The sequence below is a fragment of the Phyllobates terribilis genome, unplaced genomic scaffold, assembly GCF_046119375.1.
Source record: "Phyllobates terribilis strain yellow unplaced genomic scaffold, ASM4611937v1 Scaffold_8__6_contigs__length_399053987, whole genome shotgun sequence".
Lineage (NCBI taxonomy): Eukaryota > Metazoa > Chordata > Amphibia > Anura > Dendrobatidae > Phyllobates > Phyllobates terribilis.
In genome coordinates, this window is record NW_027362768.1 from 172,361,290 (window position 1) to 172,385,142 (window position 23,853).

The 23,853-nt window shown below is 41.5% G+C and overlaps 1 protein-coding gene across 3 annotated transcripts in view; it reads left to right on the forward strand.

The window, feature by feature from the left end:
* The window catches only part of FGGY (FGGY carbohydrate kinase domain containing), a 367,685-nt gene that overhangs the window by 138,761 nt on the left and 205,071 nt on the right, over positions 1-23,853 (forward strand). For all 3 annotated transcript variants that reach the window (XR_012247734.1, XM_073643734.1, XM_073643735.1), the window contains 2 exons: positions 10,729-10,857; positions 16,357-16,460. Coding sequence is in view for 2 of the 3 variants with exons in the window: in XM_073643734.1 (XP_073499835.1) it covers positions 10,729-10,857; positions 16,357-16,460 (233 nt within the window). In the remaining variant the exon portion in view is untranslated. The remainder of the gene's footprint in view (positions 1-10,728; positions 10,858-16,356; positions 16,461-23,853) is intronic.

A 23,853-nucleotide genomic window follows, 5' to 3' on the forward strand; every position in this document is an offset into this window, starting at 1 on the left:
TATATTCTTGTACATAGCAGCAGTATTATAGTAGTTATATTCTTGTACATAGGGGCAGTATTTTAGTAGTTATATTCTTGTACATAGGGGCAGTATTATAGTAGTTATATTCTTGTATATAGGGGCAGTATTATAGTAGTTATATTCTTGTACATAGTAACAGTATTTTAGTAGTTATATTCTTGTACATAGGGGGAGTATTATAGTAGTTATATTCTTGTACATTGGAGCAGTATTATAGTAGTTATATTCTTGTACATAGGAGCAGTATTATAGTAGTTATATTCTTGTACATAGGAACAGTATTATAGTAGTTATATTCTTGTACATAGGGGCAGTATTATAGTAGTTATATTCTTGTACATAGGAGCAGTATTATAGTAGTTATATTCTTGTACATAGGGGGCAGTATTATAGTAGTTATATTCTTGTACATAAGGGCAGTATTATAGTAGTTATATTCTCGTACATAGGAGCAGTATTATAGTAGTTATATTCTTGTACATAGGGGCAGTATTATAGTGGTTATATTCTTGTACATAGGGGCAGTATTATAGTGGTTATATTCTTGTACATAGGGGCAGTATTATAGTAGTTATATTCTTGTACATAGGAGCAGTATTATAGTAGTTATATTCTTGTACATAGGGAGCAGTATTATAGTAGTTATATTCTTGTACATAGGAGCAGTATTATAGTAGTTATATTCTTGTACATAGGGGGCAGTATTATAGTAGTTATATTCTTGTACATAGGGGCAGTATTATAGTAGTTATATTCTTGTACATAGGGGGCTGTATTATAGTAATTATATTCTTGTACAGAGGGGCAGTATTATAGTAGTTATATTCTTGTACATAGGGGCAGTATTACAGTAGTTATATTCTTGTACATAGGGGCAGTATTATAGTAGTTATATTCTTGTACATAGGGGGCAGTATTATAGTAGCTATATTCTTGTACATAGGGACAGTATTATTTTAGTTATATTCTTGTACGTAGGGGCAGTATTATAGTAGTTATATTCTTGTACATTGGGGCAGTATTATAGTAGTTATATTCTTGTACATAGGAGCAGTATTATAGTAGTTATATTCTTGTACATAGGGGGCAGTATTATAGTAGTTATATTCTTGTACATAGGAGCAGTATTATAGTAGTTATATTCTTGTACATAGGGGCAGTATTATAGTAGTTATATTCTTGTACATAGGAGCAGTATTATAGTAGTTATATTCTTGTACATAGGGGCAGTATTATAGTAGTTAGATTCTTGTACATAGGGAGCAGTATTATAGTAGTTATATTCTTGTACATAGGAGCAGTATTATAGTAGTTATATTCTTGTACATAGGGGCAGTATTATAGTGGTTATATTCTTGTACATAGGGGCAGTATTATAGTGGTTATATTCTTGTACATAGGGGCAGTATTATAGTAGTTATATTCTTGTACATAGGAGCAGTATTATAGTAGTTATATTCTTGTACACAGGGAGCAGTATTATAGTAGTTATATTCTTGTACATAGGAGCAGTATTATAGTAGTTATATTCTTGTACATAGGGGGCAGTATTATAGTAGTTATATTCTTGTACATAGGAGCAGTATTATAGTAGTTATATTCTTATACATAGGGGGCAGTATTATAGTAGTTATATTCTTGTACATAGGAGCAGTATTATAGTAGTTATATTCTTGTACATAGCAGCAGTATTATAGTAGTTATATTCTTGTACATAGGGGCAGTATTTTAGTAGTTATATTCTTGTACATAGGGGCAGTATTATAGTAGTTATATTCTTGTATATAGGGGCAGTATTATAGTAGTTATATTCTTGTACATAGTAACAGTATTTTAGTAGTTATATTCTTGTACATAGGGGGAGTATTATAGTAGTTATATTCTTGTACATTGGAGCAGTATTATAGTAGTTATATTCTTGTACATAGGAGCAGTATTATAGTAGTTATATTCTTGTACATAGGAACAGTATTATAGTAGTTATATTCTTGTACATAGGGGCAGTATTATAGTAGTTATATTCTTGTACATTGGAGCAGTATTATAGTAGTTATATTCTTGTAAATAGGGGCAGTATTATAGTAGTTATATTCTTGTACATAGGGAGCAGTATTATAGTAGTTATATTCTTGTACATAGGGGGCAGTATTATAGTAGTTATATTCTTGTACATAGGGGCAGTATTATAGTAGTTATATTCTTGTACATAGGGGGCTGTATTATAGTAATTATATTCTTGTACAGAGGGGCAGTATTATAGTAGTTATATTCTTGTACATAGGGGCAGTATTACAGTAGTTATATTCTTGTACATAGGGGCAGTATTATAGTAGTTATATTCTTGTACATAGGAGCAGTATTATAGTAGTTATATTCTTGTACATAGGGGGCAGTATTATAGTAGTTATATTCTTGTACATAGGAGCAGTATTATAGTAGTTATATTCTTATACATAGGGGGCAGTATTATAGTAGTTATATTCTTGTACATAGGAGCAGTATTATAGTAGTTATATTCTTGTACATAGCAGCAGTATTATAGTAGTTATATTCTTGTACATAGGGGCAGTATTTTAGTAGTTATATTCTTGTACATAGGGGCAGTATTATAGTAGTTATATTCTTGTATATAGGGGCAGTATTATAGTAGTTATATTCTTGTACATAGTAACAGTATTTTAGTAGTTATATTCTTGTACATAGGGGGAGTATTATAGTAGTTATATTCTTGTACATTGGAGCAGTATTATAGTAGTTATATTCTTGTACATAGGAGCAGTATTATAGTAGTTATATTCTTGTACATAGGAACAGTATTATAGTAGTTATATTCTTGTACATAGGGGCAGTATTATAGTAGTTATATTCTTGTACATAGGAGCAGTATTATAGTAGTTATATTCTTGTACATAGGGGGCAGTATTATAGTAGTTATATTCTTGTACATAAGGGCAGTATTATAGTAGTTATATTCTCGTACATAGGAGCAGTATTATAGTAGTTATATTCTTGTACATAGGGGCAGTATTATAGTGGTTATATTCTTGTACATAGGGGCAGTATTATAGTGGTTATATTCTTGTACATAGGGGCAGTATTATAGTAGTTATATTCTTGTACATAGGAGCAGTATTATAGTAGTTATATTCTTGTACATAGGGAGCAGTATTATAGTAGTTATATTCTTGTACATAGGAGCAGTATTATAGTAGTTATATTCTTGTACATAGGGGGCAGTATTATAGTAGTTATATTCTTGTACATAGGGGCAGTATTATAGTAGTTATATTCTTGTACATAGGGGGCTGTATTATAGTAATTATATTCTTGTACAGAGGGGCAGTATTATAGTAGTTATATTCTTGTACATAGGGGCAGTATTACAGTAGTTATATTCTTGTACATAGGGGCAGTATTATAGTAGTTATATTCTTGTACATAGGGGGCAGTATTATAGTAGCTATATTCTTGTACATAGGGACAGTATTATTTTAGTTATATTCTTGTACGTAGGGGCAGTATTATAGTAGTTATATTCTTGTACATTGGGGCAGTATTATAGTAGTTATATTCTTGTACATAGGAGCAGTATTATAGTAGTTATATTCTTGTACATAGGGGGCAGTATTATAGTAGTTATATTCTTGTACATAGGAGCAGTATTATAGTAGTTATATTCTTGTACATAGGGGCAGTATTATAGTAGTTATATTCTTGTACATAGGAGCAGTATTATAGTAGTTATATTCTTGTACATAGGGGCAGTATTATAGTAGTTAGATTCTTGTACATAGGGAGCAGTATTATAGTAGTTATATTCTTGTACATAGGAGCAGTATTATAGTAGTTATATTCTTGTACATAGGGGCAGTATTATAGTGGTTATATTCTTGTACATAGGGGCAGTATTATAGTGGTTATATTCTTGTACATAGGGGCAGTATTATAGTAGTTATATTCTTGTACATAGGAGCAGTATTATAGTAGTTATATTCTTGTACACAGGGAGCAGTATTATAGTAGTTATATTCTTGTACATAGGAGCAGTATTATAGTAGTTATATTCTTGTACATAGGGGGCAGTATTATAGTAGTTATATTCTTGTACATAGGAGCAGTATTATAGTAGTTATATTCTTATACATAGGGGGCAGTATTATAGTAGTTATATTCTTGTACATAGGAGCAGTATTATAGTAGTTATATTCTTGTACATAGCAGCAGTATTATAGTAGTTATATTCTTGTACATAGGGGCAGTATTTTAGTAGTTATATTCTTGTACATAGGGGCAGTATTATAGTAGTTATATTCTTGTATATAGGGGCAGTATTATAGTAGTTATATTCTTGTACATAGTAACAGTATTTTAGTAGTTATATTCTTGTACATAGGGGGAGTATTATAGTAGTTATATTCTTGTACATTGGAGCAGTATTATAGTAGTTATATTCTTGTACATAGGAGCAGTATTATAGTAGTTATATTCTTGTACATAGGAACAGTATTATAGTAGTTATATTCTTGTACATAGGGGCAGTATTATAGTAGTTATATTCTTGTACATTGGAGCAGTATTATAGTAGTTATATTCTTGTAAATAGGGGCAGTATTATAGTAGTTATATTCTTGTACATAGGGAGCAGTATTATAGTAGTTATATTCTTGTACATAGGGGGCAGTATTATAGTAGTTATATTCTTGTACATAGGGGCAGTATTATAGTAGTTATATTCTTGTACATAGGGGGCTGTATTATAGTAATTATATTCTTGTACAGAGGGGCAGTATTATAGTAGTTATATTCTTGTACATAGGGGCAGTATTACAGTAGTTATATTCTTGTACATAGGGGCAGTATTATAGTAGTTATATTCTTGTACATAGGGGGCAGTATTATAGTAGCTATATTCTTGTACATAGGGGGCAGTATTATAGTAGTTATATTCTTGTACATAGGAGTAGTATTATAGTAGTTATATTCTTGTACATAGGGGCAGTATTATAGTAGTTATATTTTTGTACATAGGGGGCAGTATTATAGTAGTTATATTCTTGTACATAGGAGTAGTATTATAGTAGTTATATTCTTGTACATAGGGGCAGTATTATAGTAGTTATATTTTTGTATATAGGGGGCAGTATTATTGTAGTTATATTCCTGTACATAGGGACAGTATTATAGTAGTTATATTCTTGTACATAGGGGGCAGTATTATAGTAGTTATATTCTTGTACATAGGAGCAGTATTATAGTAGTTATATTCTTGTACATAGGGGCAGTATTCTAGTAGTTATATTCTTGTACATAGGAGCAGTATTATAGTAGTTATATTCTTGTACATAGGGGGCAGTATTATAGTAGTTATATTCTTGTACATAGGAGTAGTATTATAGTAGTTATATTCTTGTACATAGGGGCAGTATTATAGTAGTTATATTCTTGTATATAGGGGGCAGTATTATAGTAGTTATATTCCTGTACATAGGGACAGTATTATAGTAGTTATATTCTTGTACATAGGGGCAGTATTATAGTAGTTATATTCTTGTACATAGGGGGCAGTATTATAGTAGCTATATTCTTGTACATAGGGACAGTATTATTGTAGTTATATTCTTGTAAGTAGGGGCAGTATTATAGTAGTTATATTCTTGTACATAGGGGCAGTATTATAGTAGTTATATTCTTGTACATAGGAGCAGTATTATAGTAGTTATATTCTTGTACATAGGGGGCAGTATTATAGTAGTTATATTCTTGTACATAGGAGCAGTATTATAGTAGTTATATTCTTGTACATAGGGGCAGTATTATAGTAGTTATATTCTTGTACATAGGGAGCAGTATTATAGTAGTTATATTCTTGTACATAGGGGCAGTATTATAGTAGTTATATTCTTGTACATAGGAGCAGTATTATAGTAGTTATATTCTTGTACATAGGTGCAGTATTATAGTAGTTATATTCTTGTACATAGGGAGCAGTATTATAGTAGTTATATTCTTGTACATAGGGGGCAGTATTATAGTAGTTATATTCATGTATATAGGGGGTAGTATTATAGTGGTTATATTCTTGTACATAGGAGCAGTATTATAGTAGTTATATTCTTGTACATAGGAGCAGTATTATAGTAGTTATATTCTTGTACATAGGTGCAGTGTTATTGTAGTTATAGATTTGCTCTATGCAGGGTCTATCTAAAGTAGGGAAATTTTGGCTCTGAAGTATTTAGAGTTATTAATTCATCTCTACTCTATAATCTATTATAAAATATGAATTAAAAGAATTGTAAGCTTATGTTTAGACATACACTGTCATTTATGACAACCTCTGCACCTTTATATCTGACATGTTACCTCTATTCTCCACTTTGTGTGCAGTTTGTTAGCATTATTGACCTTTTGTGGGGAAATTTAATTTACAGATTTGATGTCTCAGCCAAGGTTGGAAATTAAACTATGTATAATAAGTTATAAGGTTCCATTTCCACAAAGCCATCAATTATAGACCCATACGTGAGCGTCGTTTGCTGATTGGCTGGCCCCTAGAAGTAATAATTAGTAGTTGTGTCCTCCATGCGACGTGTTTACATTCTGCGCAGCTGACTTGAGAAAAAGCTGCAGAGATGGCAGAATTCTGAGCCGTCCATTAAACTCCTTCCAGCTGTGCGGTCGGTGTCTGTTGGGAACACAGCGTTTCTCTCAATGCATTTTCTTTCTTGAATACTTAGCTTGTTGACTGTAAATATTCAGATATTATCCCGGCTCATAGCGGCGGGTTCATTCTTGGGCGCTCCCTGCACTTCCAGGATGAAGAAGAGCATCTGCACTGACATTAATGATACATTGTTTCTTTTTGTGGCCTCAGTAACAATGTCTGCTCTTCTCAGAGTCAGTGTTACTCTCTAGTTTTATGAGGTCAGGCTTGTGGGAAAACTATTTCTTCTTTGCTTTTTAATGTGGTCAGAATAGGACGTACAGACTACAATAACGGATGAGAAAAAGTCTGGTTCACAAAGTGGACAAAATGTATGCAAATGGTGTATTGGTTACTGCCCGATATACTGGGTTAGCAGTGATGAGACTGTGGTGAAGCCTTCTTCTGGTGGGAAAGACAAAGCTAATTTTCCTTGTGTCCTGTTGTCTAGTGATGTGGTTGAGAGATAGATATGAGATATGAGTCATTCAGAGTGACTACAGACATCATTTTGGACCAGACAACCCCTTTAATGTACAGGAAAATAAGTATTTGATACACTGCTGATTTTGCAAGTTTTCCCACCTACAAAGAATGGAGAGGTCTGTAATTTTTCTCGTAGGTCACTTCACCTGTGAGAGAAAGAATCTAAACATAAAATCCAGAAAATCACATTGTATAATTTTTTAATAATTAAATTGCATTTTATTGCATGAAATAAGTATTTGATACTATAGAAAAACAAAACTTAATACTTGTCCACACCTGTCCACACAATCAATTACACTCCAACCTCTCCACCATGGCCAAGACCAAAGAGCTGATTAAGGGCACCGGGGACAAAATTGTAGACCTGCAGAAGGCTGGGATGGGCTGCAAGACAATAGGCAAGCAGCTTGGTGAAAAGGCAACAACTGTTGGTGCAATTCTTAGAAAATGGGAGAAACACAAGATGACTGTCAATCTTCCTCGGTCTGGGGCTCCATGCGGGATCTCGCCTTGTGGGGTAAGGATGATTCTGAGAAAGGTCAGGAATCAGCCCAGGACTACACAGGAGGACCTGGTCAATGACCTGAAGAGAGCTGGGACCACAGTCTCAAACATTACCATTAGTAAGACACTACGCAATCATGGATAAAAATCTGGCAGGGCACGCAAGGTCCCCCTGCTCACACCAGCACATCTCCAGGCCCGTTTGAAGCTTGCCAATGACTATCTAGATGATCCAGAGGAGGCATGGGAGAAGGTCATGTGGTCAGATTGGACCAAAATAGAACTTTTTGGTATGAACTCCACTCACCATGTTTGGAGGAAGAAGGATGAGTACAGCCCCAAGAAAACTGTCCCAACCGTGAAGCATGGTGGGGGACACATCATACTTTGAGGGTAATTGTCTGCAAAGGGGATAAGTTGACTGCACCGTATTGAAGGGAGGATAGATGGGGTCATGTATCGCGAGATTTTGGCCAACACCTTCTTCCCTCAGTAAGAGCATTGAAGATGGGTTGTGGCTTAGTCTTTCAGTATAACAATGACCTGAAACACACAGCCAGGGCAACTAAGGAATGGCTCTGTAAGAAGCATTTCAAGGTCCTGTAGTGGCCTAGCCGGTCTCCAGACCTGAACCCAATAGAAAATCTTTGGAGGGAGCTAAAACTCAATGTTGCCCAGCGACCGCCCCAAAACTTGAAAGATCTGGAGAAGATCTGTATGGAGGAGGGGGCCAAAATCCCCGCTGCAGTGTGTGCAAACCTGGTCAAGAACTACAGGAAATGTCAGACCTCTGTAATTGCAAACAAAGGTTTCTGCACCAAATATTAAGTTCTGTTTTTCTATTGTATCAAATACTTATTACATGCAATAAAATGAAAATTAATTAGGTAAAAATTATACAATGTAATTTTCTGAATTTTATTTTTAAATTCTGTCTCTCACAGGTGAAGTGTACCTACAATAAAAATTACAGACCTCTCCATTCTTTGTAGGTGGAAAAACTTGCAAAATCGGCAGTGTATTAAATATTTATTTTCCCCACTGTACATTAAAGGGGTTGTCTGGTCCAAAATGATAAGTCTGGGCCTAGGGGCACTCATTACGGGTGCAGGAAAGGCGATTCCGGCAGATAAACAGGAAAGGGTTCTTTACAGTTAGAGCAGTCAGAGGTAATAATGGCAGACACTGTAACAGCATTTATAAAGGGCTGGATGCTTTTCTTACAACAAACGGCATTGTGGAATATAAGTAATCTAGCAATAGAGAATGGAGTACTGGTGGGGAAAGGCTGAACTTGATGGACCGGAGTCTTTTTTTGAACCATAGAACTAATTTGTTAGCCCCTATAATCTGCATTCCTGTGTGGGGTCCCACAGTAATGCCCCGCACACAAGGTAAATCAGTGCATATCCTCATGTCCCTTTTAAACAGCTGAACTGTATATAACACAAACTGTGTCCACGATTTATGCCAAAACATCTGGTTCCCAACCGCCTGAGACGGCCTGACCCTAGCGCTAGTCGCAGCGTAATTCATCATCCCAGAACATCAGAAATCTGCTGAGTGCGAAGATGACATTTGTTTTTTATTGGGAAAGAAAGCTTCTTTCACTATGGCGGCCATAATGTTTCAGTTGCTGCTGCTTTCTAAATCTTATGGAGACTTTTATCCGGCCGTATGTGTCCATATGCCCAGGACTGCAAAAAATGACCGTGTGCAGCCGGCAACCATCATATTATATCATTAAATCAATGCTGATTCCTGGCTGACGATCCAACCTGGGGGAGTCACGGCCATTTAGGCATTTCCATGGCAAGGAAAATGTCATTTACATGGCGGAGATGCAGATGTCTGTGTACTATAAGGACAGCTCAAAGCTGCCTGAACTGGGGCCCCGCTCTATGGTGTCCATGAGTCCTAATAGGGTATATAGACTGGGGTTGTCAGAATGGGATATCCCATTTAAAACTCATGTAATTCATGTCTCTGGTGACAAAATAAGTGAACCCCCTACGTATTCAAAAGATTATTGTCATCTCAACAAACTTAGCACAAATCAATGGTACAAGCGAATATAAGAAACTTTAATATATCTTATCAGCAAATCTGCTCCTTTCTCCACTCATGAGCCACTTTTCATCCCCCCTGCTCTCACCATTCACTATGAGATCTGCTAAAATCCATCTTGGCCAAAATAAAATAGAGTTCCAATTCACTGAGAGATCAGATTACAGTAGCCTATTGAAGTCTATGGAGATGGGAGGAGAGAAGGAGGGAAGAAGCAAACTGAGAGAGAAAGTGTTTTATCTCATCCCAGAGCTGGATTCACATCTACACTGTCCAGTACTGCTGTATAATGTCCTCTATGCTGCCAAAGATACTGAAAATGTGCTGCATAAAGACAGAGGAGCAGGAATCCCTCATGTTTCTGTGTGCTATGTATGTCAGAGCTCATAGAAGGTAGTCTGGTCCCACTAGCTCAGAGACAACTGAAAATTACAGATACAGTCTATAAGGAGGAATCCTGGTGAATCGTGAAGGATACAAGTCATAAAATGGCCTGAGTAGCTCTATTCCTCATGTACACACACTTGACTTCTTATTCTATAGATGTCACATAAAAGGGCAAGAATCATTTGAGTAGAAACGAGACATATTTTTATGCATTTTAGGCTATCTTTATTGTTTTTGTTTTTTTTACCTAAGATATCATAAATATTTTTAGAGACTACTATTTTTATAAAGCTGCCCCCAACCTTAGTAAATATGAGCCAGCCCATAGCTTCCTTTGCTGATGCCAGCATGGCAATGTCTTTTCACCATCACCTGGCAGGATATTTAGCGCCCCCTGTAGGATAAATAGTCCACCAGTGTATTATTGTGCGATAAGCACCTCGGTTGCATCAGCTTTTGGTCGGGAGCCACTTTTATGGACGTATTACAGAGAAAATCTGCTTTATTTCTGTTTATCAGTGTGAACTCTTGTTATTTATCCTCCGTCTGCCCAGGAAACCGAGTTGTGTCTCCAGGAGTTTCAGTTGGGAATAACCTTACTTCACAAGCTGCCAGTGACCTTGGTCTTCCAGAAGGGATCGCTGTGGCAGCTTCCCTCATTGACGCTCACGCCGGGGGGCTCGGTAAGTTGGGCCAAAAGGAGAAATTACACTAAGTTTTGCCAGAAGTAATCATTGCTATTCTTCGTGTGTCAGGATGTGATAAAAAACAGCCAGAAAATCACGGGAACTGGGAAGGGGCTCCTCTGTATACAGCACAGGGCGTACACCGCTCCAATACAATATATGGGACGGGTAAGGGGGGCTCACGTTGACCTTTTGCCCTAAAAGAAAGTTTTTTCATTTTTCTGATCAAATCCTGAAAAGTATATCTGAGTTTTTCCCATTCACTTATGCAGTTCCATGATCTATATGCTCTACTGGGGATGCACCTGTCACATATTTGGACGCAGCACAGTACTACTATTGCCCCTTATGGCTACTACGCCACTGCCTTTCATGAATGCATGACTTTTCTTGACTGTAAATAAGTATTGGGCACATGACAATACTCTGCGCACACAAGAATATGGCCCCAAATTAAAGTATATGGAGGCGGGTGAGGTAGAAGGGGTAGCAGAATCAGAAAGATAGTCACAAACACACAGACCAGTGTTGCTGCTTTCTAGTAAATATTTATCTCACTTCAATTGCTGGATTCACATCTACTCTGCTCAGTACTTTTGTATAATATCCTCCATGCTGCTTCTGCTACTTCTGAACATGTGTTACATAGAGACAGGAGACCAGGAATCAATCATGTCTGTGTGTGCTGTGTATATAAGACATCTTAGCAGCTAGTTTCCACCCACTAGCTCAGACACAACTGAAAATTAGAGATGGAGCCTGGAGAGGGGAAAACTGGTAAAAAAAAATTAGAAGTCATATCATGGGCAGAAATAGTGTTATTCCTTATGTGTACACAGGCAACTTATTTGGAAAAGTCACCTGAAATGACAGGTATCATTTAACTTATGATAGCAGTAGGTTGGGTCTCACGTCTCTTGCATCAGCTTGTCTCCCAGGAGTTGTAGTCACCTTTTGCCGAGCAGCACCATTCAGACTCTTTTTGTCTTACAGCCTCGGGTCTGCTGGTTAATCTCATCCCCACAGGGTCCTTTGGCACTACATGAGTATACTCTGCCCATTTAACTACTCTCTTGCTCTTTTTCTCAGCGTGTGGGTGCAACACTCCTCGCTAAAATGCTTCTCTGCTCATCTGCAAGCCGGCAGCTGGGACGCCATGTTTATCCACACATAGCTTAGGGACATTATCAGACATTATAGGCTTAGATACTCAGCTCACAAGACAGTGTCACATAGAATTGGATTAGATAGGCCAGCTTAGTGGATAGTATCACACATTGCAGGCTTAGATACACCAGTTCAACTAACAATATTACACATGACAGACTTGGATACACCGGTTCAAGAGACAGTATCTTAGATACACTAGTACAGCCAACAGTATCACACATGATAGACTTAGATACATCCATTCAGCAGACAGTATAACACTTGATAGACTTAGATACACCTGTATAACAGACAGTATCACACATGATACTTAGATACTTGAAAGACTTGGATACATCAGTTCAGCAGACAGCATCACACATGATAGGCTTACAGTCCTGCTCATCATTATTGCCACCCATGAAGTTTAAGTACATAATGTGGAATATTCCCTGAGCACTTGTGTTAAATACAAAAGAGCAAATGATAAACGATAATTTAAAGCAAAAAACAATGGGAGGGAAGAATAGAAAAACCTAAAGCTTTCTGTGTCACTGGTATTGGCACCTTTACATTAATTTAGTATGGAAACACATTTTGACTCGCCTGTGGTAAATCACAAAATCACCTGTGATTAATTGTCGGTGCCCATGTGACATGAATTAGCCAATGAATGATGACTTCAGTTTTTTAAAATGCCTCATGGTAGGCCCTGTTCCTTTGTCACAATGGTGAAGATAACGGAACTGTCTGAGGACATCAGAACTGCTATTATTAGCAAACACAAGACTTCCAAAGGGTATAAGGCCATCTCCAAAGACCTTGGTATCCCAGTTTCAACAGTGCGCAATATTATTAAGAAGTTTGCCAATAATGGAACCGTCAAGAACCTCCCTGGACATGGGGGAAGAGGAAAATTACCAAGAGAGGTCTTCGAAGGTTGGTGCGAATGGTGGAAAAAACACCATGTCAAACATCCAAAGACATGAAGGCCAACCTGGAACAGTCTGGGGTTATGGTTTCAACAAGTACCATATGCCACACACTAAACCAAACAGAGCTTTATGGGTGGAGGCTAAGGAAGAAACCATTGCTGAAGAAAAAACATAAAAAGGAACGACTGATCTTTGCCAAAGAGTACCTTCACAAACCACAATCCTTCTAAGAAAATGTTCTGTGGACAGATGAAACATAAATAGAGATTTTTGGCAATGCAAAGCAACAGTTTGTTTGCAGACGGCGCAATGAAGCTTATAAGGAAAATAACACCTTACCAACATTTAAGCATGCTGGAGGATCCATAATGCTGTGGGGTTGCTTTGCTGTGTCTGGTACTGGAGGCCTTGACCGTATCACAGGAATCATGAAATCAGAGAATTATCAAGAGATTTTAGGGCGAGATGTCCTACCCAGTGTAAGAAAACTTGGTTTGAGTCAAAGATCATGGGTCCTCCAGCAAGACAATGACCCAAAGCACACATCCAAAAGTACATCGGAATGGTTGAAAAATAAAAAATGGACTGTTTTAAAATGGCCAGCAATGAGTCCTGACCTCAATCCCATTGAAAATCTTTGGGATGAGCTGAAATCTGCCATTGGGAAAAAGAACCCTGCAAACATTCAAGAGCTTGAACAAACTGCAAAGGAAGAGTGGGAGAAAATCCCAGCTGAGAAGAGCAAGAAGCTTATAGATTTCTACAAGAAATGTCTGGAGGCTGTCAGCAATGCCAAAGGGTGGGCAACCAAGTATTAATTAGGGGGGCAACCAAGTATTAATTAGGGGGGCCTTTATTACTGCACATGATGGTTATTCTGTTTCTTCTTTGAAATTGCAACATGGAAGTTGAAAAACAATGTTTTTTTGTTGTATTACTTTGGACCACTAATTAAAAAATCCTGAGGATATAACTTTGGTACATTTCCATTTATTTCTGAAGATAGTGTACAGAAATAAATAATGGAGAGCCGGACTGTAGATACACCCATTCAGCAGACAGTATCACACATGATAGACTTAGATACACCAGTTCACAGCTGAAATCCACAACTGAACTGGTATTAAAATACAGAAAATAACATTTCATGGCTCTTCGCTGTTCTTCTTTGTCCTGAGCTGCGAATTTTACTCTTTTAACTTGATGCCGGTTAAATATTCGTGGGAATGTAGAGAAATGATTGCAGTGTTTGGGGGAATCGTCTCCAGTGGGACGCTCGGTGAGTCTGGGGTCTGCTCCGGCTGAGGAGGTGCTGACAGCCTCAGGAAATGCTTAAATTGCAACCATTTTCCAATAACATGTGGAGGGGCGAGCGCGGTGCAGCGACAGGTACACACTGGCTCCACAGTCTGCGCTCGATGGGCTCGCAGCTGCTCTTAGGGCTCGTGTCGCAGTTAATCAGGTTTTCAGCCACAGCTGTTATACAACTGGTTCTCCATATTAATTGGGGGTTATAAAATGCGATGCTTATACAGCTGCCTCATTAACAGCAGTCCACCATTGTGTGCAAGAACGAGGGCTCTGGATCCCCCCGATCACACCAGGACAAGGGGGCCCCAATAATAAGATAAAACATAGCTAATACAATAGGTAATAATCCTATTGTTCATTTGTTATTATTTAGATTCTAACCTGATTTAATAATAATAATCCATGATTTGTAATATAATGTTTTACTCTTTTATTACCTCTAATATTATAATTATATAAAATGTTGTGATAGGGATATTCCCATCTTATTAAGTAATGTCTTATGTCATCACTTCATGTTCAGTTAGGATCCGTCGCTTGGGCTCCCCACCAATCTTCAGTCGTTCTGCAGCGGTGCCAATCCAGTACTGGATTGTCGGGGTCCTTCTAGTCGGACCCTCAACAATTACAAAGTGATTGCATATCCTAGTAATATGTCATCACTGTACAAGATGGAAATATATACCATTAAGGGGTTTTCTGTTTTGATGGAAATAAAGCATAAAGGGTTATTATCTTCATGATCTCAAATGGGTAAAATTGCAACGTGCTTGTAAAAACAGGCAACTTTGTAACATACTTGTTATTAATATCATCTCTCGTTACCAAGAACTGATTTCCCAAGAACATGGGGATTTTTTATTTTGTTTATGGCTCATTGTCTAGATTACTGGCCAACACTTCGTTTTAGGAGCACTGACTGAACTTGAGCAGTGCTTACAAGCTTTTTATAATAGATCTTGTAAGTGCTGCTCTGAAGCTGGCTGAATCTCTCCTGGCTCATATTGCAAAGGCAAAGCTGTATCCGCTTTCAGCATCTCGAGTGCATAGTTGAGGCCAGTAGCGCAACCATGCCACTTGTTCACACTGTCAATCATTTAGGAGTGCAACTGCCTTTTCCCCAGCAAGCATGGAAACCAGAAAATGGTGAGAAACTGAATCACCAAACTGCTGAACTTTTTAAAGGGTTTTTCTCATCATCAGAAATAGGAAAAATTGCAAAGTGCATGAATTTACCTATTATTAAAAATCCTTTCCATTCTCAAGAACGAGCAACTTTTAATGTTACTGATTCCTAGGCAAGAAATGCAGCACTTGCAAGGTTTTTGCTATAGAGGTTGTAAGCACTGCTCTGAAGCTGGAGGAATCACTGGATCTGCATAGCTTTAGTCCCCCTGAGCTCCTCCGATATTGCCGTCTCTTCTAGTATCATGGGAGATCACACAGTTCAGGCTCCTGGTCCGAGCTGTCAATCATCGGGAGCTCATTACCCCCCGCCAAACAGGAAGCCGGGAGGCTGGAGAACGGTGCGTTCCTGAAGACCCCTCATGGGAATAACCCTTTTAGCCATGGCATATTGTTGACTCCTGTCGGATTTGCCACTTTCCTGGTGTAAGGTTCCACGGTGTGGCTGACAAATGTGGTCAAAGACCACGCTCATACATGGATGTAATTGAGTGCACAAGTTTATTGGTTACCTCTTATTGTATCCCCTAGCTTGTGCCCTCATTTCCCCCCATAGCTGGACAGTATTTGTAGCCACAGTGGGATCGTACCCTTAGACTGGTCCTGTGCTGCAGTTCTACGCACAGACAGTAGCCACAGAAGCCAGGATTGTCTCCGTGCAAGAGAAAAGCCAGTTGCCGCCACCAAATAGGAAGATGTCTTTATCTCACTGAATAACCCAACTTCAGCTGCTTTTCTCTCTCATTTATTAAGCTTCAGCTGGATATCCCTTTTAATTTTTTAATTTTTGTATATCTAATACAAATTCATCTTTTTTTTTTTACAATGATATCAGTATTTTACTAGAGGGGCATTTAGTAATTTACCCGTTTGGCTATTTTCCTGCCCCTATAATTCCCTTTTGTTTCTTGATCAGGAGTGATCGGTGCCGATGTGACCGGATATAACCTGCCATGTGAAAATCAGCCAATCACGTCCCGTCTGGCATTGATCTGCGGAACGTCCTCTTGTCATATGGCGGTCAGTATCCTATAATAATTCCTCTTCATTGTACGGTGCCGTCCCCGTGTCCTCAATTCACCTCACACAAAACTCTACTGAGACATCTCCTGAGTTTATAAAATGTGGTATTTATGTCTGTGTGGACGGGTCTGAAAATAAATGGGGCGAGAAGCCCCGGTGTTCTGAATCGCTGACTTCTATTCATCATTTTTATAAATATTGGGACAAGAAAGGACACAAACAGCAGAACCCCTCCCCCTCCCCTGTATAGTCGCTTATAGGAAATACCTACACTTAAAGGGCAAGTCCAGATAGCACTGCATTTAACATCAGCGACAGAAGAAACATTCCTAGATTACAGTGTAAAGACATTTTATACATAGAATTTACCTAATTACCTTTATTCCTATTTTCAATTTATCACCCATCAGACCCAAAGATAGAGCCTTGATTTCATATTCTCTTTAGTGTGGAGCGTCTCCTGTGCGCAGTGTCGCCCCCTGCTGAGTAATGTACTGTGTATGATGAGTGGGGGAAGGGAAGTGACAACTAATGTGAGCACATTTCTGACTCTGAAAAGCAGTTGCCACTTACCTGAATAGTCTCAGCATTTATACATAATTTGATCTCATTTTATAGGTCATATGATAAATAGACAAATCTACAGATCACTTTATTTCAAAATTATCTTATCTTATCGCTTAAAAAATCACTCCAGAGTGGCAGTCTGTCTTTCTACAGGAAGTGGAGGCCAGTTTATGTCTTTCTACAGGAAGTGGGGTGGATCTTTGTCACTCTACAGGAAGTGGGGTGTATTTTTGTCACTCTACAGGAAGTGGGGTGTATCTTTGGCACTCTACAGGAAGTGGGGTGTATCTTTGTCACTCTACAGGAAGTGGAGTGAATCTTTGTCACTCTACAGGAAGTGGGGTGTATCTTTGTCACTCTACAGGAAGTGAGGTGTATCTTTGTCACTCTACAGGAAGTGGGGTGGATCTTTGTCACTCTACAGGAAGTGGAGTGGATCTTTTGCACTCTACAGGAAGTGGAGTGGATCTTTGTCACTCTACAGGAAGTGGGGTGTATCTTTGTCACTCTACAGGAAGTGGGGTGGATCTTTGTCACTCTACAGGAAGTGGGGTGGATCTTTGTCACTCTACAGGAAGTGGGGTGGATCTTTGTCACTCTACAGGAAGTGGAGTGGATCTTTTGCACTCTACAGGAAGTGGAGTGGATCTTTGTCACTCTACAGGAAGTGGGGTGTATCTTTGTCACTCTACAGGAAGTGGGGTGTATCTTTGTCACTACAGGAAGTGGGGTGGATCTTTGTCACTCTACAGGAAGTGGGGTGGATCTTTGTCACTCTACAGGAAGTGGGGTGGATCTTTGTCACTCTACAGGAAGTGGGGTGGATCTTTGTCACTCTACAGGAAGTGGAGTGGATCTTTTGCACTCTACAGGAAGTGGAGTGGATCTTTGTCACTCTACAGGAAGTGGGGTGTATCTTTGTCACTCTACAGGAAGTGGGGTGGATCTTTGTCACTCTACAGGAAGTGGGGTGGATCTTTGTCACTCTACAGGAAGTGGGGTGGATCTTTGTCACTCTACAGGAAGTGGGGTGGATCTTTGTCACTCTACAGGAAGTGGAGTGGATCTTTTGCACTCTACAGGAAGTGGAGTGGATCTTTGTCACTCTACAGGAAGTGGGGTGTATCTTTGTCACTCTACAGGAAGTGGGGTGGATCTTTGTCACTACAGGAAGTGGGGTGGATCTTTGTCACTCTACAGGAAGTGGGGTGGATCTTTGTCACTCTACAGGAAGTGGGGTGGATCTTTGTCACTACAGGAAGTGGGGTGTATCTTTGTCACTCTGCAGGAAGTGGAGTGGATCTTTGTCACTCTACAGGAAGTGGGGTGGATCTTTGTCACTCTACAGGAAGTGGGGTGGATCTTTGTCACTACAGGAAGTGGGGTGGATCTTTGTCACTCTACAGGAAGTGAGGTGGATCTTTGTCACTCTACAGGAAGTGGGGTGGATCTTTGTCACTCTACAGGAAGTGGGGTGGATCTTTGTCACTCTACAGGAAGTGGGGTGGATCTTTGTCACTACAGGAAGTGGAGTCGATCTTTTGCACTCTACAGGAAGGGGGGTGTATCTTTGTCACTCTACAGGAAGTGGGGTGTATCTTTGTCACTCTACAGGAAGTGGGGTGGATCTTTGTCACTCTACAGGAAGTGGGGTGGATCTTTGTCACTCTACAGGAAGTGGGGTGGATCTTTGTCACTCTACAGGAAGTGGAGTGGATCTTTGGCACTCTACAGGAAGTAGGGTGTATCTTTGTCACACTACAGGAAGTGGGGTGTATCTTTGTCACTCTACAGGAAGTGGGGTGGATCTTTATCTCTCTACAGGAAGTGGACAGGTCTTTGTCACTCTACAGGAAGTGTATGGGTCTTTGTCACTCTACAGGAGGTGTGCTCGGGCTTTGTCACTCTACAAGAACTGGGCCAAGTCTTTGTCTCGCTACAGGAAGTGGAGACCGGTCTATGTCTTTCTACAGGAAGTGGAGACCTATTTTTGTCACTCTACAGGAAGTGCGGTGGATCTTTGACACTCTACAGGAAGTGGGGTGGGTATTTTTTCTCTACAGGAGGTGGACTTGGTCTTTGTCACTTGACAGGAATTAGGCAGCTCTTTCTCACTCGACAGGAAGTGGGCAGCTCTTTGTCACTCTACGGGAACGAGGGCAGTTCTTTTCTCTCTACAGGAGGTGGGCTCAGTCTTTGTCACTCGACAGGACGTGGGCAGCTCTTTGTCAAACTAAAGGAAGTGCGGTGGATCTTTGACACTCTACAGAAAGTGGGGCAGGTCTTTGTCACTCTACAGGAAGTGGGGTGTATCTTTGTCACTGTACAGGATGTGGGGTGTATCTTTGTCACTCTACAGGAAGTGGAGTGGATCTTTGGCACTCTACAGGAAGTGGGGTGTATCTTTGTCACTCTACAGGAAGTGGGGTGTATCTTTGTCACTCTACAGGAAGTGGAGTGGATCTTTGTCACTCTACAGCAGGGGTCTCAAACACGCGGCCCGCGGGCCGCATGCGGCCCCTGAGGCTGCTTTATGCGGCCCGCAGGCACAGACCCCTTGATGATCCTGACCAGGTCCAGGAGGAGCCGCCGACAGCAGCGCTGAATTGCCGCGCAGAGACAGTCTCCCAGCACAGCACTTCCAATGCCAGCCACTGGCCAATCAGAGGCCAGCAGCTGATATCTGCGTGTCGGCGCAGCGAGTATGACGTCATTGCCATATGCAGATGTCAGCTGCTGGCCTCTGATTGGCCGGCGGCTGACATTGAAAATGCTGTGCTGGGAGACAGTCTCTGTGCGGCAATGCAGCGCTGCTGTCAGCGGCTCCTCCTGGACCAGGTCGGGATCGTCAAGGGGTCTGACTCTGTGGTGCCTGCGGGCCACATCTGCAGGAAGGACGCCGAGGGAACGGAGGACAGGTGAGAATCATCTTTTTTTTCTATTTTATGTGTGTGAAGAACAGCACAGGGGGCACATAGCCACAAGAGGGGACCTGGATGGGGCACATAGCCACAGGATGGGGACCTGGATGGGGCACATAGCCACAAGATGGGGATCTGGATGGGGCACATAGCCACAAGAGGGGACCTGGATGGGGCACATAGCCACAGGATGGGGACCTGGATGGGGCACAGAGCCACAAGATGGGGACCAGAGCCACAACATGGGGACCTGGATGGGGCACATAGCCACAAGATGGGGACCTGGATGGGGCACATAGCCACAAGAGGGGACCTGGATGGGGCACATAGCCACAAGAGGGGACCTGGATGGGGCACATAGCCACAAGATGTGGACCTGGATGGGGTACATAGCCACAAGAGGGGACCTGGATGGGGCACATAGCCACAAGATGGGGACCTGGATGGGGCACATAGCCACAAGAGGGGACCTGGATGGGGCACATAGCCACAAGATGGGGATCTGGATGGGGCACATAGCCACAAGAGGGGACCTGGATGGGGCACATAGCCACAGGATGGGGACCTGGATGGGGCACAGAGCCACAAGATGGGGACCAGAGCCACAACATGGGGACCTGGATGGGGCACATAGCCACAAGATGGGGACCTGGATGGGGCACATAGCCACAAGAGGGGACCTGGATGGGGCACATAGCCACAAGAGGGGACCTGGATGGGGCACATAGCCACAAGATGTGGACCTGGATGGGGTACATAGCCACAAGAGGGGACCTGGATGGGGCACATAGCCACAAGATGGGGACCTGGATGGGGCACATAGCCACAAGATGGGGACCTGGATGGGGCACATAGCCACAAGATGGGGACCTGGATGGGGCACATAGCCACAAGATGGGGACCTGGATGGGACACATAGCCACAAGATGGGGACCTGGATGGGGCACATAGCCACAAGATGGGGACCTGGATGGGGCACATAGCCACAAGATGGGGACCTGGATGGGACACATAGCCACAAGATGGGGACCTGGATGGGGCACATAGCCACAAGATGGGGACCTGGATGGGGCACATAGCCACAAGATGGGGACCTGGATGAGGCACATTAGTACAAGATGGGCGCCAGGATGGGGAACATTGCCAAAAGATGGGGACCTGGATGGAGCACATAGACACAAGATGGGGACCTGGATCGGGAACATTGCCACAGGATGGGGATCTGGATGGGGCAAATAGCCACAGGATGGGGACCTGGATGGGGTACATAGCCACAAGATGGGGACCTGGATGGGGCACATAGCCACAGGATGGGGACCTGGATGGGGCACATAGCCACAAGATGGGGACCTGGATGGGACACATAGCCACAAGATGGGGACCTGGATGGGGCACATAGCCACAAGATGGGGACCTGGATGGGGCACATAGCCACAAGATGGGGACCTGGATGAGGCACATTAGTACAAGATGGGCGCCAGGATGGGGAACATTGCCAAAAGATGGGGACCTGGATGGAGCACATAGACACAAGATGGGGACCTGGATCGGGAACATTGCCACAGGATGGGGATCTGGATGGGGCAAATAGCCACAGGATGGGGACCTGGATGGGGTACATAGCCGCAAGATGGGGACCTGGATGGGACACATAGCCACAGGATGGGGACCTGGATGGGGCACATAGCCACAGGATGGGGACCTGCATGGGGTACATAACCACAAGATGGAGACCTGGATGGGGCACATAACCACAAGATGGGGACCTGGATGGGGCACATAGCCACAGGATGGGGACCTGGATGGGGCACATAGCCACAGGATGGGGACCTGGATGGGGCACATTAGTACAAGATGGGGACTTGGATGGGGAACATTACTACAAGATGTTTTCCATTATTACTATATGATGCTAATTGTAAGACAATATTACTGTATGTGGCCAATTGGGGGAAATAAAATTGTAAAAAAAATAAAAAATAAAATAAAGCATGAAAAAATATTGGGCACTAAAAATGCTGTTTTATATGTAAACTAAAGTAAACACAAAAAAGTGCACGTTTATTATCGCCACATCCATAACGACCCAAGCCATAAAAAAATAAACACGGCAAAAATGTTCAAAAGGTGTATACAAAAAAAATGGTATCACTAAAAATGTCACATTGAACAAAGAATGCGGCCCCCCAAAATCAAATTTTTTCCATGTGCGGCCCATATACCCAGCCGAGTTTGAGACCCCTGCTCTACAGGAAGTGGGGTGTATCTTTGTCACTGTACAGGAAGTGGGGTGTATCTTTGTCACTCTACAGGAAGTGGGGTGAATCTTTGTCACTCTACAGGAAGTGGGGTGTATTTTTGTCACTCTACAGGAAGTGGGGTGTATCTTTGGCACTCTACAGGAAGTGGGGTGTATCTTTGGCACTCTACAGGAAGTGGGGTGTATCTTTGTCACTCTACAGGAAGTGGGGTGTATCTTTGTCACTCTACAGGAAGTGGGGTGGATCTTTGTCACTCTACAGGAAGTGGGGTGTATCTTTGTCACTCTACAGGAAGTGGGGTGTATCTTTGTCACTCTACAGGAAGTGGGGTGGATCTTTGTCACTCTACAGGAAGTGGAGTGGATCTTTTGCACTCTACAGGAAGTGGAGTGGATCTTTGTCACTCTACAGGAAGTGGGGTGGATCTTTGTCACTCTACAGGAAGTGGGGTGGATCTTTGTCACTCTACAGGAAGTGGGGTGGATCTTTGTCACTCTACAGGAAGTGGGGTGTATCTTTGTCACTCTACAGGAAGTGGGGTGGATCTTTGTCACTCTACAGGAAGTGGGGTGGATCTTTGTCACTCTACAGGAAGTGGAGTCGATCTTTTGCACTCTACAGGAAGTGGGGTGGATCTTTGTCACTCTACAGGAAGTGGGGTGGATCTTTGTCACTCTACAGGAAGTGGGGTGGATCTTTGTCACTCTACAGGAAGTGGGGTGGATCTTTGTCACTCTACAGGAAGTGGAGTGGATCTTTGGCACTCTACAGGAAGTGGGGTGTATCTTTGGCACTCTACAGGAAGTGGGGTGGATCTTTATCTCTCTACAGGAAGTGGACAGGTCTTTGTCACTCTACAGGAAGTGTATGGGTCTTTGTCACTCTACAGGAGATGTGCTCAGTCTTTGTCACTCTACAAGAACTGGGCCAAGTCTTTGTCTCGCTACAGGAAGTGGAGACCGGTCTATGTCTTTCTACAGGAAGTGGAGACCTATTTTTGTCACTCTACAGGAAGTGTGGTGGATCTTTGACACTCTACAGGAAGTGGGGTGGGTATTTTTTCTCTACAGGAGGTGGACTTGGTCTTTGTCACTTGACAGGAATTAGGCAGCTCTTTCTCACTCGACAGGAAGTGGGCGGCTCTTTGTCACTCTACGGGAAGTGCGGTGGATCTTTGTCACTCTACAGAAAGTGGGGTGGTTCTTTGTCACTCTGCGGGAACGAGGGCAGTTCTTTTCTCTCTACAGGAGGTGGGCTCCGTCTTTGTCACTCGACAGGACGTGGGCAGCTCTTTGTCAAACTAAAGGAAGTGCGGTGGATCTTTGACACTCTACAGAAAGTGGGGCAGGTCTTTGTCACTCTACAGGAAGAGGGGCAGGTCTTTTCTCTCTACAGGAGGTGGACTCAGTTTTTGTCACTCTACAGGAAGTGGGTGGGTCTTTGTCACTGTAAAGGAAGTGGGCAGGTCTTTGTCACTCTGTCTACAGGAAGTGGGGCGGAATATTCTCTCTGCAGGAAATTGGACTGGAACTAGATCTCTCTTCAGGCAGTGGGGGTGGGTCTATGTCTCTGTACAGGAAGTGGGGCCAGCTCCTTGTCTCTGTCTCTATATGAAGTGAGAACGGGTCTATGTCTCTCTAC